The 17,552-nt window shown below is 47.7% G+C and overlaps 1 protein-coding gene across 1 annotated transcript in view; it reads right to left on the bottom strand.

Annotated features, from left to right (window-relative positions):
- Positions 1 to 17,552, bottom strand: part of CycB (Cyclin B) — a 156,402-nt gene that overhangs the window by 45,761 nt on the left and 93,089 nt on the right. Inside the window, exon 6 of the mRNA XM_075698242.1 lies at positions 4,174 to 4,319. Coding sequence (XP_075554357.1) covers positions 4,174 to 4,319 — 146 coding nt within the window. The remainder of the gene's footprint in view (positions 1 to 4,173; positions 4,320 to 17,552) is intronic.

The following is a 17,552-nucleotide window of genomic DNA, read 5'->3' as shown; positions in this document are numbered from 1 at the left end:
ACTGAAGCAAAAAACTGCGACTTTCACTGCATAGGGGAAGTGAAGGTCAGGCCTCTAACTTTAGGAAGACCTCGTGTTTACGAAAACTTGCGGCGAAAGTAGCGTCGCTGATAACACTGTTGTGAATTACTGCACTAAAGAGCTGCAAACATTGCTCCGCCATTTTTTGCCAGACGACATTTTGAACTGCAATGAAACTGCCTTTTACAAGTTTCTGCCAGATAAGACAGTCTCTGGAGATCCTTGCCATGGAGGCAAAAATAAAGAGAATTGCTGTTTTGCGTGCTAACATGTCTGGAATAAAAAAGCTTCTGCTTTTGGTTATTGACAAAAAGTGACAAATGCTTTAAAGAAATCAAAAGTCTCCCCGTGTAGTACAAAGCCAACACCAAAGCCTGGATTACAAAACTTGTTCAAAGTCTCAGGCCAGAGCCTCAGAGATGAAAGGTTTGAGGAATAGAAAACCAAGGCGATTCTTTTTGTTATTAACTGCCATGACCATAGCCTTGTCAAAAACTTGAAGGCACTTGAAAAGTTTTCTGCCACCGAGCACCCCAAGCATCCTCCAGCCCATGAATCGGGGCATCATCAAGAACGTGAAGGCCTGTACCGTTCAGGCCTACCACGTTGCATGGTGACATGCCTAGACAGTGGCAAAAGTTGAAGCCTGGACTTGCTGTCAGCCACGCACATTCTCGCTGATGCATGGAACGCTGCGTGACCAGGCACAATACAATAGAACCTCAGTCCCGATTATGTCTCGTACAAATTTCAGGGCAACACATTTTTTTTGGCCCCGGCAAAGTTTTAATAGAAATTGGCCATAACGTGCTAGAATTCGGATGTATGTAGCGAACTGCTTTTTTGTTCTGCAGCAATTGCTGCGAACAGATGCAACCACCCAGATGGCCACCAAAGACTCTCCATGGAACAGACAGAAAGGCAGGAGCTGCGGCACGGGCAGCAGTGCCGGCTGTCATCAATCTGGCTGAACGGCTGCACAGTATTGCGTGGGTTTGTCAGCCTCGCCTACTAGCTGCAACTTCACTTGCGAGTACAGATGGTCACGGGATGGGCTTGGATTGGCTCGGCCATTCTTTTTCGGCAACTGTCCTCAAGCAAACAAAGATGTCTCAGAAACGGAAAGCCCTCTGCTTTAAGGGGGGATGCAAGAATTGAAATGATCAACTTGGGCAAAATCTATTTACTGAGCTAATTTTTTTTTTCACAATTGGACTTTTTACCTAATGTCCAATTTTCCGGACTCCCTAGAAGCCGGGAAAATGTACGAAAAAAAACAAAAATGCATGCTTTTTACTGCCCCCAAGGTCTCAAAATTGCCAAAATAGCTCTAAAGACTTGCCAGCATACTATTAGGCATATCAGTGCTCGTACTGTGATAGGCGACGGTGGGTGCACGCATTTATACTTCAGGAATACACAAGAATACACAACTAACACAACTGTACCATGACAATTGTCCGTTCCCACTCTTGGCATGCTTCACTGCATACAGCTACTATGTTGAGGCAAAGCTGACTTTTGGGAACCGGAATTATGCAATGTGTCGTGCTTTCCGAGCTTCGAAGCCATTGGCGAGGTTTACAAAGATGGAGTGTCGGTGCTACTGCTAAGAGCGGCGAATTGTTTTAATGAAAAACACAGCACCGAACAGCAAAAAGCTTAGTAGCACATGTTGAAGTAGCTAGGCCTAGCGTTGCCGCGGTGGTGGCTACGGCTCCCAATGGATCTGCATGCGAGAGCGCCAATTCGAGGCGGCGAGAATACCAAAACGGCGGTGTTGGCTTTGATTAATACCGATTTGGACTTGCGGTCGTGGCAAAATGTTAGGAAAATTGGACGACTTATACATAGACTATGGGATACGTGCACATGGTGCCGCGAAGCCGTTCGCATTATCGGGCATGTCCCGAAAATCTGGTGTCCGGAAAATCTGTTATTCACTGTACACAGGCAACTCCTCCAGCTGGCGACACGGCATTGAAGGCAATTTGTTACAACTCCTCTTTTACTCCAGCTAGCTCTAGGGCGACTTTCAATAGACTTTCCTTTCAATAAAATGACAGCTAGTTTTCCCTGGCGGAAGCCCATATTCACAGAGTTTTCTCTGAGTATTTCTTCACTATTCAAAATCCCTGTGAATTCCCGGTTTTCCCAGTTAGTAGACACCCCGATTCCACAGCTACCTTGTTTCTACCCATTTTCTGCATGCTCTCTCTACCTTCTCTCTACAATTCTATCAGCCTCCCCTAGGGAAGGTTGTATGTTAGTGGAAAGGCAAGCGCTGCAGTTTCTGCAATGCTTTTGCGAGGGGTCATGGATAATTACAGCCGACAAGAGGGTATTCTGGTGACGCCTAGGGAGCTCCAGAGGGCACTGTACACATGCGATGGAAAAATCCGAATGAGTTGCTCACATCTTTCCTTTTTGTCACACCCCTGCCATGTATATGCGCATTCTGAACCACCCCACAATGCGGCGTGCAAGACAGCTGCAGCAGCAGAAAAGTCAGAGGAAGCGGCAAAGAAAGCTTCAGTTTAATGAAATGAAATTAAAATAGAACCATGGCAACACATCACTTCAGTGAACCAAGAAAACAGGCTGGCTTCTGATAGGGACATTCTACAATGAATTGCATCCATGTCATGTATTGGATAATTTAGGAATTTGTGGAGTACAAGAAATCTCTATATGACTTTCATAGGTACACAGGGATAGTACACACAAACACTTGTTATAATGAGGTTCAAAATTCATGGCATTCTATGAACAAGTCAAAGTGCAACCCAGCCATATTTTATCCTTCAGTAAGAACAGTTGTCCGAAACCACGCCAATGGTGTGGCAGAAAGCACCACTCTTCCACTGTGCCCAGCTTGCTTTGAGGTCTGCAGGAATTGCTGAAAGACTGTCACTATATCTTCAAGCATGCCGTGGTAGGCCAGCCAGTAGATGTCAGTCAACATTGGCACTGAGGTCTCCAAAATAAACATTTGGCACACTCGAGAATGAGCCTTCTCTCTAAGCTTCTCTGTACCAGCTACATGGTCCGAATGGAAAGCTCTGTGCACTATTCACCAATGGGTAACCTAGCAAAAACAAAATGGTAGTTTGAGAGCGTGGGAGGCCATAAAAAGGATGAGTGCACTTCAACTTTGCCTCGAGGTGTGGCTTCTGATCAGTGCCGGTATGTGGCGCTGAAGCTAAAAAAAAAATAAGTTATGAGGCTTTACGCAAAAAGAAACAATCCGAATATCCAATATCTGAATAGCCATAGTGGGGACTCCAGATTAATTTTGACCACCTGGGGTTGTTTAACGCGCACGTAAATCTAAGTTCACGGGCGTTTTTGCATTTTGTCCCCATCGAAATGCAACCACCGTGGCCAGGACCTCATCCTTAGCAGCACAACACCAAAGCCCCTAAGCAACCATGGTGGCTCGTGCCTGCGGGAACTCGCGCCTGCGCCTCGTGCCTGCAGGAAATGTAGCAGACACGATTGCTAAATTTTTATAAATTCTCAGAATTTTTGGTGTGGAGAATGTGCACAAAAATTCAGTACACATGAATGCTCTGCATTGCCACAAATATGCAACTGTGCGATCAATGTTAAAACGCAGTATCACAACGTAGGCTTGGCAAGTGCGGACACACCAGCCAAACCATTATGAAAACATATGCGCATCCAGTATGCAATTTCAAGTTGCTATTGCAACATTTTGCTGTCGGCAAACCTTTTGGACATGGAGAGGACTGCATGCGAATCCGTACTCTGCTACTGCGGCTGTCAGTCCAGTCAGGGTCTGATCTCGCGATCACAAGGTCTACGAGTACGAGGGCAGAGTGGCTGGCTTGTCACCAGCCACTCAGTCAGCCACATTAGATAGACTGCTAGGCCTAACATGCACTGTTTCGTCACCACGCTTTTGCTAGAATATATATTTGCTTCGCTATAATTGATGGAGTTGGATACCACATTTTTAATTTTACTATAGCAGTAGATCACCTCATTACTATAAAGCATGGTCACCAAACTTTATATAGCTATGTGTTTATATCGAAGTTCGACTAACACTTGCACCAGTACAGGCAGCGTTCACATGCATGTGCAGTACACCACTGTACTTCAACATCAGTAAATCTGTCATGTCACCTGTGCTGGCCCTCCCGGTCGAACAATCGCAGGGAGAGGCAGAGGGCCGCAGCAGCCTGCTCCGAGGGTAGCACCCATGCCATGGGGTAGTCCAGCAGGCACAGTTCCAGCACCAACTTGGCCAGGTTGTGCTCCACAATGTCAGCCTGCATTGCATTAAAGCCACAATAACGTGGAAGTGTACTTTTCAGTGCCCACCGTCTCATCACTGCTTTGGCAGAGACAAATTCAAGGGCTTCTAAGGTGCTGCCAAAGCTTTTGTAAGGATGTGCAACAGCATCCCACGTAGCAATTTTTTTTACTAGGTATAATCATGTTTTCCAAACACTATTACACTATAGATACAAAAATTATATTGCAAAGGTCTAGCCTTGATACCCTATGAGGTACGAAGAAAGCAGCATAAACACAGAAGGGGAACCCGCACGAAGCGCCGGGTCTTTCACGCACTGTGGGGTTTATCCAGTTTCATGCAGGTCGACGTACGAAGCAGGTGTGCACTTCTGCAAGCTTCAAATTTTTGTGCCTGTAACATTAAGGTACCCAGAAAATTCCAGTGTTGCACTTGATTCTGTTATAACTGGACTGCACGAGAAATGCTGAGGGGACAAATATTTGGAAAGGAGTACAGGCACATGCATGTATAGCACTACAGTAAAACCTCGTTAATACAGAAAACTGGATAATTCATTTTCATCCTCTGGTCCCAGCAGGAGTATGCATCATTTAATGCAATCAAATCCATTCATTCGGACATTTTTGGCCAGCCATCGCTTAATTCAATGAACTCTTAGCGTTTGGCAAGCGCCGCGAAAGAGCAAAAATGGCACCATCGTACAAATTAAACGAAGCACTGGAATCCGAATCGCCATAGTCATCAGCAGAAATCATACATGAATGAGCACAAAGCCAGAACGCTTCGTGCGGCACCTTTAAAGCCTTTATCCTTGAGTTTACCATCACACAAAGCACCACATTGGCTGCATGGCTTAAAAAAAGCGTAGTTGCCACCCATTATCACTTTGATAGCGACAGCAGTTTCGTTCGCAGTTGTTTGACTAGGTGCATGCACCGGCTGTGTAGCTTCAGAGCAGCAAGGTCACCGTCCATGATCGAGTCTATAGTGGCCACAGTTTCGTCTGCAGCGGGTGGAGCAAGCAGTTTCAATTTGGCTCTGTGCAAGCCTCTGGAGGATGAAGAGCACTGCCTACACCGCAATGCACAAACCATCTGTTGGCAACCAGCTCACTGGTGAACAAATAACTGGGCAGTGTGCACAGTTGCGAAAGCGTGTCTCAGACGAAAGCGTGGTCGTGCTGTGAAGGAATTTGTAAGGTCTTCGCAGCTGTGCAAGCCAATCAGTCACGAGATATCAACAAGGAATTGAGGCAGAGGTGCCCTTTATCCCCACCGCTGTTTATGTTGTACATGGTAAGAACAGAAATGGCACTGGAGGAAAGTAACATCTCTGGGTTAATCTCATACAAACAAGCGGGTACAGGTAGAGCAGCAGCTCCCAGATTTATTTTATGCGGACGTCATTGTGTTGCTAGCTAACAAGCAAAGTGATATGCAATGTCTGGCTAATATATCTGGACTTCGGTCTGAAATTTAGCGTTAAAATTAGTGTGAAATTAGCGTTTAGTGTTATGGTATTCAATGATAACAGCGAACACAGTGACAATACAGGGCCAGGAAACACCTCATGGTAAGGAATATAAATATCTTGGTATATGGATAAAAGAAGGCAATAGGTATATGGAAACACAGGAAAAAAACAATAGTAGTAAAGGGGAAGAGAATTGCAGCCATAATGCTCTGGGGTATGTGGAAAGGTGTAATGGCTCCAGGACTTGCTTTTGGAAATGCGGTTTGCTTTAAATCAGGGGTACAATCACGACTCGATGGCAACCAAAGGTCAGTGGGATGCCTCGCACTGGGCACCCATGGGAAGACTACAAATGTAGTATAGAGCGATATGGGCTGGACAAGTTTTGAAGTGAGGGAAGCTCACAGTAAAATTATGAAGGACGACCGATGATATGGAAGAAAGCAAATGGGCTGGGAGAGTGTTCAGGTATCTGTACAGGAAAAACATGTGATACACAGTGGAGGAAAAGAACTAGGAAACTTACCAGCAAGTATGCGGCCTGTAGGGTGGGCAACACAGCAACAAAAAACGTCAAGCAGAAAGATTGAAATAATCTCGTGGGCGGCAGCAATGGAAATGAAACCTGCGATGAGTAACTACTTAAGAGGAAAAAACGAAATCAGGAAAGAAACTATGATAACTCAGAGAAGTTCGCTACTTTTCGAAGCGAGATCAGGATGGCTTAGAACACGCACTTGCAAAACGAGATAGAAGAAAGAAGAAGCATGTGCTTGCTGCGGTAAAGCTAGGGAATTGATGGAGCATGTTTTATTAGAATGTGAAGATATTTGCCCAGTGGTCAATTTAGGCATCTCTGGCCTCCTTCAAGCCCTTCAGTAAAAGCAGGGGGAAGTAAGCAAGTCCACAATAGATTATTAAGAGGCGGGTGGAAGATTGGTGGAAGTAGGGAAACTACAAATAACGGAGGTGTACAAAAACAAAGTTCACAATGGAGGGTCAGGAAATTTGGTTGTGGGAGTTCGTGTTTTTTTTTCCCCCCATTTTTTTTAAGCACAGGTAGAACACTAGGCAATATAATAACAAGAGCTTGGTGGCGCAACCGTTCCAAAGGGGACGACGCTCGTATTCTCCATCCAGCCACGCAGGGAAAGAACCAGGAAGCTCACTTTCATGCATGCGGGGCTACATGGTAAGGAGGAAGTAAATTATTCTTGCAGAGCGAATGGATTCGAATTGCTGTACGAATGTATGCACATGCTGCCTTCAAGGCTTCCATCGTGCTCACTAGTACAGTCGACTCCCAATAATTTCGAGTTTGTTAATATGAAGTGAAGGTCCAGTCAGGCATGCAATCCTATGGAAAAAATTCTCAATAATTGAAAATTAGTAAAATATTGATTAGAAGTTGCATTTCAAGCAAAAGCTTGAAGGTGATCATAACGTACGATAAATTTGCTATTTTAGAAGTGCAAAGACGTCTGTGTCCCATACTAGTATCGTTGCCAACGCAGATCACCACAGCGCCACTGCTCACGAAGAGTCGGGATTGAACGGCCAGGCCTATTTTTAAATTGTAAAAGCAACCTTATTGTCATAGTGGTATTATTGGCATCACAGCTGACTGCCGCACCACAGCTCATGAGATGGCAAGATTAAGCAGTCGAGCTGGAGTGTTTCCGTGTATATACTCGAGTCTGTTCCACTGGAGTTTCCACATGCCTCATTTCAGGTGTGCGTGCGACAATGACAACTCTTGGATCCTATCACACGTTGACTTTGCCAAGGAAAGTCAATATTATGAAAAATGTTGAGAAAGGGGGCACTGCCAAGCTAAACATTGCACACAAATGGGACATCAAGACATGCACCCTCTCAAACTGTATCTCAAACTGTGGCGACACACTCCGCGCATATTTCTGCGCACCCTCCGTCTTCTTATCTGGCCCAGCATAACACAGCTGCACGCTGGACTGCTTGGTCGATAAAACATAACGCCACCGCCACGTCACCCGAGGTATGAGTCACCGACGGTGGCTATAAAAACAGGCTGCCTGGCTGAGAAAGACCGCTTTCTACCTCTCGCTACTGGGACGAAAGTAGCGTTGGTATGCCCGTCCGCTGCCATCGTTAGTCGAATAAAGAATCGTTACGTTTTTATGTTGGGATTCGTCCTTCGGCAGACATGACATCCCACATGTATCAAGAACAAGCGCTCGGTACTGGATGCTTTTGTGAATGACCAATTCAAGATGCCTTGTAAGAGAATGCAGATCGAGACCTACCCAGAGTTAGAGCAAGCACTGCTCCTTTGGATTAGGGAACTTCGAAGTAACAAACTTCCTCGCAGTGGTGGTGATGTTGCAGCGAAAGCCCTTGCAACAATGTTAGGGATCAACAACATTGTTTCTTCGGATGGATGGCCGACACTTCAAGCGTCGTCTTGACACCCTTTTCAAAAGGGTCAGAAGAGGAAAGGAGTCAATCAGGAAACATGCATGACGTGGAAAAAAAGCTTCGAGAGTATGTGAACAGATGTCAGCCAGAAGACATCTTTAATGCCGATGAGACCACTTTTTTATCGAATGCTACCACAGAAGACCGACATTCAAGGACGATGATTGCGCTGGAGGAAAGTGTAGTAAAGACAGGGTGTCCGATTGCAGCCAACATGACTGGCACTGAGTGATGTCGCCTGCTGGTGACTGGAAAGGCCGCTAGGCCCAGATGTTTTAAAGGAGTCAAAACGCTTCCTGTGGAATATACAGCTAACAGAGAGGCATGTATGACAGACATTCTTTAAAGACTGCCCACAAAAACTGGATTGTAAATTCCTGTCATCAAACTGCAAGGTATTATTTCTTGTGGACCAGTGCAGTGCCCAAATATATGTGCTGGCCTTGAGTGCCACCTGCCTTGCTTACTTGCCAGCCAACACAGTGATGCAACCGATGGGCCATCGAATTATAAAAAATGTAAAGGTGTTATACAGAAAGCATTTTCGAGTGTATGATCATGTGCATGGACAACTCAGTACGAGGTGAGCCTTCTCGGTGCCATCCACATGCTAGCGCATGCTTGGGATCGCGTTAAACAAGAAACCACTGCAAACTGCTTCAGGGATTGTGGTTTCGTTGCAAGTGCTTCAGGAGATGAGTCTTGTCCAATGAGGGAAGGCAGACAAGTGAGCTTGACGACAATAGTTTTGGAGCAGCTCTTAGCTAAGTCCGTCTTGAAGCGTATGTTGCCATGGGCAGTGTAGTCAAGACGTGGTGTGCTAAAGAGCATCGAAATCAGAGATTGTACTACAGTAAAAGCTCGTTAATTCGAAGTAGCCGCCGCGATCCATTCAGCAAGGTATTGAACGCAATACGTAACACATCCTGCTAATTCACACTGAAATCCGCACCATCACTGATAATTCGAACTCTGTGCCATTGTGCATAGCGAGAGTGCTAGTGCACGGGAGCACGTTAGCGACGCTGGCATCACTTCACAGCTTCGCTTATTCTATCTGCGGTCCTTTGGTTAGGCTTGACTAGCGAGAAATGCATGTGCGCCTGGCCAGGTATGGCCAACGCCTCTGTTGCAGGTCGCCTCTCTCCCGTAAGGTTCCGTGCAAAACTCAAGGGCAACGAAATTGTCGCAGTGCGTGATTTGCTATATGTGGAATCCAGCGAGCGAAAGCGTGCGAGGGTGAGCCGGTGCACATGGCTCAATCTCGCATGCGTGAGCATTGAAGGCGGGGGTGCGGTGGAGGGATCAAGGGGGGTGGGGGCGTTCTCCGGTGGCTGCTGCTTACGGTGCGGCCATGCGGCCGCCGTATCTTGAAAGCGATCTGTCACGCGGCCAAAGTGCGCGCCCGCTTGGGCTTCACCTTCAAAGCCATCTGCCATGTTTGCAGAGAGCGCATGGTGCCGGTAGCTTCGTATGCAATGTGCTTTCTATGTTTCGTACGCATTGAAGAGAGCTGTACGAAGGTCAATTCGCTCGCTGCTACTGCCAGGATTCATCACTCCAGCGTGTTTCAGCGAGTTTCCGCGGTCATCGAGTGAGATGTGTTCATATTTACCTGTGCACACATGACACCATACTTGTTAATTTAGTTAGTAAGCGAATGTTTATAAGTTTATATGGGCGATAAAACTACTATCCTTACTTCATACAGCTATCTACCAATTTGCTATTGCAATGGATGCTTATTTTTTCGGGTGAAACTGACATTTTCTTCGCGCCACATGAAGCAAGAGTCATCCCGACGCCGAGCATGTCAGAGCGCGTTGGCCGCGTCTGGTTACATTGGCTGTGCCAGTGCTCTGAAGTACAGACACTGTTCATGCCAACGTGATGCAGTGTGTGTGCGCATGCTCAAGCCATGTCGAACTATATACGTGCTTTAACTGAGCGATTTTTTTTCTCTGAATTTCATTAGTTCGAATTTTGTAGCATGCCCATGGAATCAGAATTAAAGAGCCTTTACTGCATTTTTCTTATTCCATTTTCATTTTTCCATTTTTTCAGCGTGAGGGGATAGTTAAAGCGCCTTAGTCGGGTGGGATGAGATCTTGTAGCTCCCAACGTGGCAACTGCGTCTCGCACCGCAAAGCTTTGATCTGTGCATAGGTTCCAACTAGTTGGTTGTGCTCCATTTCTTCCCTGAAGGGGGGACATGGGGATCAAAGCTAACTTTTTATTTATTAGCCGATCTTGATGCAATTTGTCACAGGTGTTAATAATATCGCAACAAAACTGAAAATATGGCTGCAATATCTCAAGTACTTTTTGTTTAGAAAACTTTTCTGCTTTCATTTTTTGGAAGATGCCTGCACACCTGTACAGTCGCTGACTGATTTTTCGGACTCCGAAAATTCGGACATGCCCGATTATTCGGTCAGCTTCGCGGCACCGCCATTCTCCCCGTAGACCATAACGTATAACAACTGCCGAAAGTTCGGACACCTCGCAACCTCTCGTCTGATTTTTCTGACACTCCTTGAGCCAACTCGATCGAGAGCACCATGCGCCGACTCTGACCGGTGCACAGTTTGTCTTGCTGAATGCCATTTTTGTTTTGTGCGGAGCCTCCTTGCTGCCCCACGAAGTGGCGCTACTGCAAATCCCCGCTCATCATCATCGTTTTTGCCTGGTTCGATAGAGTGGCTCTAAAACAGTGCCGGTTTCAGCTTAGTAAGCTATGTCAAGACAATCCAGCAGCTATTTCTTACTTCGCGCATGACGCTGCAAGTAGGCCACGTTTTTCGTTTGTGCGACTGGTGTCGGCATGGTGGTCTTTGCTTTGTATGCTGTGTCGAGGTTGTGGTGATCCAACGCGGCATACGGAAACATCGCGTCAAGTGTCTAATGGCGCCGACAGTGCCCGCGCAGACTGAGCTGGGGAATGCCGGCGATGCCGGCAAGCGGGTGCCAGGAGGCCTAAGATTTGTTGCCTTCCGATGTGCTCCCTACCGACGCGGAATATGTTCTGCCGAGACCTGCGCAGTGGTTGCATTGCGATTCCGGACACCGTCTCATTTGACAGTTTCACAGGTGCTGACACTGCTGTACTGACATGCGCAGAACTCTACGACGGCGAGATCATTCGTCAAGTTTCTGCTGCACCGCTGGACGATGACTGAGTCGGAAGATGACGCACCATGTGCTATGCTGCCATGTGCTATGCTGCCACTGTGCTACATGTGGAGCGTGTACAAGCAGTGACTGTGCTTTCAGCCGCCTATAGTGACCGTATGACCCTCGCAGAGATTCAGGCTTATCTGATTGCGCTTATCTGAACTGTGCATCCACGATTTCTTCAAGCCTACTGCCGAGCCCGAATAAGTGCGTGGAAATAAAGGATTCATTTTTTTTTTCTTAATCTGCTTTTTCGGACACCTGTTTATACAGACATTTCCGCAGTCCCAGTGAGGTCTGAATAAACGGTCGGCGACTGTATATTGATGCTAGGAGTTCAAGCAAACATTGATAGCACTCCTATATGTATCTTCCACACAGGGGCATTCCTGTAATCTTTTTTAACCTAACAGAATTTTTCTATATTCTCATTCTTTGGCAGCTACTCCAGTTGCATGAAAATCTCAACTGAAAACAGAAGGTAACAAATTATTGAAGCAACTATTTTGAAAACAACATGTCACTGTGTGAAGTGGTGCACAATGAGTGTAACAAAATAAACTGTGTAAAAATATTCATAATGGTGGCTGAGATATTGGCTTTGCAAGTTCACCTTGGTGGTAGGAACAAGTTGAGAAAAGGGTGTTCGAAGTTTTGGGCCATGTTTATTCGACAAGAAACCACCAGCCTTGTAGTTGCAGGTGTCAGGTTGATCTCTTGGATCTTTTATGCTTTTCGTGCCCTTTTATTGCGCAAGGCATCTTTCTCAGCTGCTCGACTCTCTTGAGTCCGTTGCCACCGAGCATGCTCCTACAGCCATTCTTCCATCCGGTTGCCAGCACAGAACCAAGTGACGCGTGGACAGTGGCGGCGGTCATATTCAACTCCTCCGACAAGATGAATTGCGACTCAAGATGCAAATGTATGGTGCGACCGTTGCTGATGCACTGTTCGTCTTCACAGCTGGCAGACGCCACCGTTTGGAACACGCTTTCATCGTTCATGTCAGTGGCGGCGGTGGCACAATCGGGGTATGTCGCGGAGCATTTACGGGACGTTGCAGGCCAGGAAGCATCGGAAAAGGCCATTATCAGTTTGGTATCACCACTGGAACTCAAGGCTGCAACAGCCTGCAAACTGCCCGGCAATGCGTCGACAGGCTTCCTTGCAAGCTCGTGCGCGGACACATCTCTGCTAGGACTACTTATCCTTCGGATGTGCGGCGGCTGCCAAAAAGGTGCTTGGTCGCGAATTTAGTCGTCCACGTCCGCCCAGTTGTGCTTGAAACGACAAAATGAAATATAAAACTCAAATTCGAATAAAGCGACGAAGCGGCGGCGTACCTTGAATATCCAATGCGTAAACAAAGGGGCAGCCGCCAGCGCGCGAAGAAACGGGAGAAGCAGACGCCGCAGCAACTCGCTTCCAGACACTGCCAATGGGACGGCTCACAGAACGCATGTGACGGAGCAAGCCAATCAGCAGCTGTGACAAGCAGCTCTGCGACCTTCAGACTTTTTTATGCTTGCTCTTCTTTCTATCAGGAAATGAAAGAGGCGTCAAAAGGCGAAGAGGCACGCTTTTCAACGGTACCAGCATGGCCGTGCCATGTACTGCCGTTCCGGAGCTAGGGACGCCCGATAACCATGACTTTTCCTGATATTCATGAAATTTTTGCTGTATTGCCTTATGTATATATTTGTAGTGCTTAGCAGACATTTCCAGCGGAAATACTTGAAAAAATTATTTAAAAAAGGGCTCAAATATTCGAAATCTTTAACTTCCTAAAAAGCAATTTTTGGGTCGTTTTTCCCCGAGTTGATCCCCGCGTCCCCCCTTAAAGGTTCGTTAAATTGGACAAGGCATTCAGTTGACTTTGCTGCTCAAGATTTTCAACACACTATGCTTTATGAATTTGAGACTGCAAACTGCAAGCCCATTGTTAAATCGAGGTCCATTCTCTAATAGCTAACAGGATGAGCCTAACTATGTACCAGTGGGCAAGCCGACACAGACGCAACAGCTTACCATGGACAGAATAACCTTCCAGACGAACAAGTACCAACATAAGGAAATGGGCACAATTCACTGTTGCTGTTGACCAGTGGTTCTCAAATGGGGATCTGTGAAACCAACACCCGGGCGGGGCCACCGCAAGCCTTCAGGCATTCTGGTTGGGGACTGCAGAAGTGTTTCTCCTCCGTGACATGGCTGTAGCTTTTGTTGCAGTTTTCTACGACATACGTCAGCACGCTTTCTACAGGCTTGCATACTTGCAAAGCAAATACAGAAACAGGGTGAATGTGGCTGCAGATATGAGACTCAGCTTAGGTGTGACCACACCACTTATTGACATGTCCAGATTGAATTGACGTGGCACTTTTGTTTGACCATTCTTTGCCAGGTACCAACACAAGGCACCTTTTTCACGCTGCATGTTGTGTTAATTTATACCCTACTTACTGCAAGGGGTCCCCGACGCATCCATGGCCGAGAACCACAGTTGTTGACAAAGAGCATTTGTGCTGTTCTAAAGCACTTTACTGCGCACGAAGCAGCCTCAATTAGAATGGCAGGCTAGTTGAGGCCAATTACACACTATACATGGGCAACGAGGCAGCACACGCAAAAGGAGGCAAAGAATGTAATAAGACAGCACACTCCTTGCCCGTTTTTATCTCTGCACTTTTGTCTGTCTTCTGCTCAAATTGCGGCCAACATGAAAATACCTTTGTTGTGTGCAAAAAAACTTGAGGCTCTTGCATACAGGGGTACGGCACCGCATCTGGGATGGGTGACTTACGTCCTCTGCTGTTACAGGCTGCGGTCGCCTGGGCCGTTTGCTCTTGGGTCCCCGGATCCTGCGAGCTGACCGACCCTGATCGCCTGCCTCTTCCCTGGCCTACTGAAACCCTTCCGAGGCCAAACTTGGATGAAATCGGTGCTTCAATCTGGCAACACGGAACTTCGACATCGACACGTGGCTTCAGCTGTTGTGGATATAATCGCCAGCCTTTATCCGCCTGCTTTGAGTACGGCGCCGCATCTGGGATGGGTGACTTACGTCCTCTGCTGTTACAGGCTGCGGTCACCTGGGCCGTTTGCTCCTGGGTCCCCGGATCCTGCGAGCTGATCGACCCTGATCGCCTGCCTCTTCCCTGGCCTACTGAAACCCTTCCAAGGCCAAACTTGGATGAAATCTGTGCTTCAATCTGGCAACACGGAACTTCGACATCGACACGCGGCTTCAGCTGTTGTGGATATAATCGCCAGCCTTTATCCGCCTGCTTTGAGTACGGCGCCGCATCTGGGATGGGTGACTTACGTCCTCTGCTGTTACAGGCTGCGGTCACCTGGACCGTTTGCTCCTGGGTCCCCGGATCCTGCGAGCTGATCGACCCTGATCGCCTGCCTCTTCCCTGGCCTACTGAAACCCTTCCAAGGCCAAACTTGGATGAAATCGGTGCTTCAATCTGGCAACACGGAACTTCAACATCGACACGTGGCTTCAGCTGTTGTGCATATAATTGCCAGCCTTTATCCGCCTGCTTTGAGTACGGCGCCGCATCTGGGATGGGTGACTTACGTCCTCTGCTGTTACAGGCTGCGGTCACCTGGACCGTTTGCTCCTGGGTCCCCGGATCCTGCGAGCTGACCGACCCTGATCGCCTGCCTCTTCCCTGGCCTACTGAAACCCTTCCGAGGCCAAACTTTGATGAAATCGGTGCTTCAATCTGGCAACACGGAACTTCGACATCGACACGAGGCTTCAGCTGTTGTGCATATAATCGCCAGCCTTTATCCGCCTGCTTTGGGTACGGCGCCGCATCTGGGATGGGCGACTTACGTCCTCTGCTGTTACAGGCTGCGGTCACCTGGGCCTTTTGCTCCTGGGTCCCCGGATCCTGCGAGCTCACCGACCCTGATCGCCTGCCTCTTCCTGGCCTACTGCGACCCTTCTGAGGCCAAACTTGAATGAAATCAGCGCTTCAATCTGGCAACACGGAACTTCAACATCGACACGTGGCTTCAGCTGTTGTGCATATAATTGCCAGCCTTTATCCGCCTGCTTTGAGTACGGCGCCGCATCTGGGATGGGTGACTTACGTCCTCTGCTGTTACAGGCTGCGGTCACCTGGGCCGTTTGCTCCTGGGTCCCCGGATCCTGCGAGCTGACCGACCCTGATCGCCTGCCTCTTCCCTGGCCTACTGAAACCCTTCCGAGGCCAAACTTGGATGAAATCTGTGCTTCAATCTGGCAACACGGAACTTCGACATCGACACGTGGCTTCAGCTGTAGCGCATATAATCGCCAGCCTTTATCCGCCTGCTTTGGGTACGGCACCGCATCTGGGATGGGTGACTTACGTCCTCTGCTGTTACAGGCTGCGGTCACCTGGGCCATTTGCTCCTGGGTCCCCGGATCCTGTGAGCTGACCGACCCTGATCGCCTGCCTCTTCACTGGCCTACTGCAACCCTTCCGAGGCCAAACTTGGATGAAATCAGCGCTTCAATCTGGCAACACGGAACTTCAACATTGACACGTGGCTTCAGCTGTTGTGCACATAATCGCCAGCCTTCATCCGCCTGCTTTGGGTACGGCGCCGTATCTGGGATGGGTAACTTACGTCCTCTGCTGTTACAGGTTAGTTATATGAGGGGTGCCTCCTGTACCAAGTGCAGTCATTTCTGTCTTATTACGGTGTCGTGCCCACCAGAGTTTTACGATGAATTGAGGCGATTGTTGTGTATTCCGTACAACCTGTTTTCTGACGTCCTAAGCATATTGCTTATGCTGTCAGGCAATGTTGAATTGAACCCGGGCCCCATGAGTAAAGCGGAAGCTGATGCCTTTGCTTCGGCCTTAAAAAGCATTGACAAAGTAGTAGCTGATCATGCCACAATGTTAGCTCATCTGAAAAAAGTAAGCGACGAGCAAGAAATGGCTAAAAATCAGATCAAGTTACTTAACGCTAAAGTCGCTGCCCTCGAGGCAAGGATTGCATTGCAGCGAAACACCGAAGGTCCTACTGACGACGGCCTGCTCAAGGTTTCACATCAGTTGGCAGAAATTACGTCTCGTTGCGACGATGCTGAAAACAGGCAGCAACGATCAAATCTCTTTTTTGGGATTGAAGATAATGTCGAAGAAGAATGGGCCAAGGGCGAGGAAAGAATAATAAGCTTTTGCTCTGAACGATTAGAAATAACGACCACTAGTTCGCAATTCAAGCTTGTTCACAGGTTCACCTGTGACAAGTTCACCGAAGGAAAGAACAGACTAATTATCGCAAAACTAACCTTCTTAAAAGACAAGCAGCAGATTTTGTCTTCGGCACGAAAATTAAAAGGAATGACATTTTCCATCAGCAAAGATTTTTCTCCAGCAACACGACAAGCAAGGCGAAAATTGGTGGGCTTTGCCAAAGCCCAAAACAAGCCTTTCAAAATATCAGTCAACCGTCTCCATACTAACAAGAACACCTACATATATGATAACATTGACTCAGTTGTTCTAGCTAGCAGATAGCTAAAGTTTAACACGCGCATGCAAGATCTGAATAAAGCTGAGTCACATCAAGCCATTTGCTCATTATCGATATCATCTCGTAATATCCGCAGCCTACTACCGAAACGCGATTTGGTTTGTTCTTTCCTTGACGATAGTGACTGCGACATACTCACCATTACCGAAACGTGGCTATTGGCCTCTAGCTCCACCACTGAAAAAGCTGGCGCCACCGTCGGCATGACGTGGCATGAGGGATCGCATGGACACAGCAGCCGCGTCGGCTGCTTCGGAAGCGCCGAAGCGAGCCGAAAACTAAAGTTTAAAGTCGCACCTGCGCCGCGGTTCTGATTAAACGGTGCGGCTTTACCGCCTTGGGTGCCTGCTTGACAACATCTGAAACTACTATAATAGGTAGTGGCTGCCTTTGGAGGCGTGCAGCATGGTAGGTTACTGCTTGGTGCCGCAGTGCCGGACTTGCGCAACAGAGCCCGGTGTCAGCCTTATTCACACGTAGCCGCACGGCAAGGAGCTCCGTGAAGCTTGGCTGGCGAAACTTTGAATCGGCAGACAGCCATCGGCTACAGCTCGCGTATGCACTAAGCACACACGCGAGGAAGATTTCTGCT

This window comes from Dermacentor variabilis, chromosome 7 (genome assembly GCF_050947875.1).
Source record: "Dermacentor variabilis isolate Ectoservices chromosome 7, ASM5094787v1, whole genome shotgun sequence".
NCBI classification, from domain to species: domain Eukaryota; kingdom Metazoa; phylum Arthropoda; class Arachnida; order Ixodida; family Ixodidae; genus Dermacentor; species Dermacentor variabilis.
The sequence above is the reverse complement of the archived record's forward strand: the minus strand, read 5'-3'. Positions and strand labels throughout refer to the sequence as shown.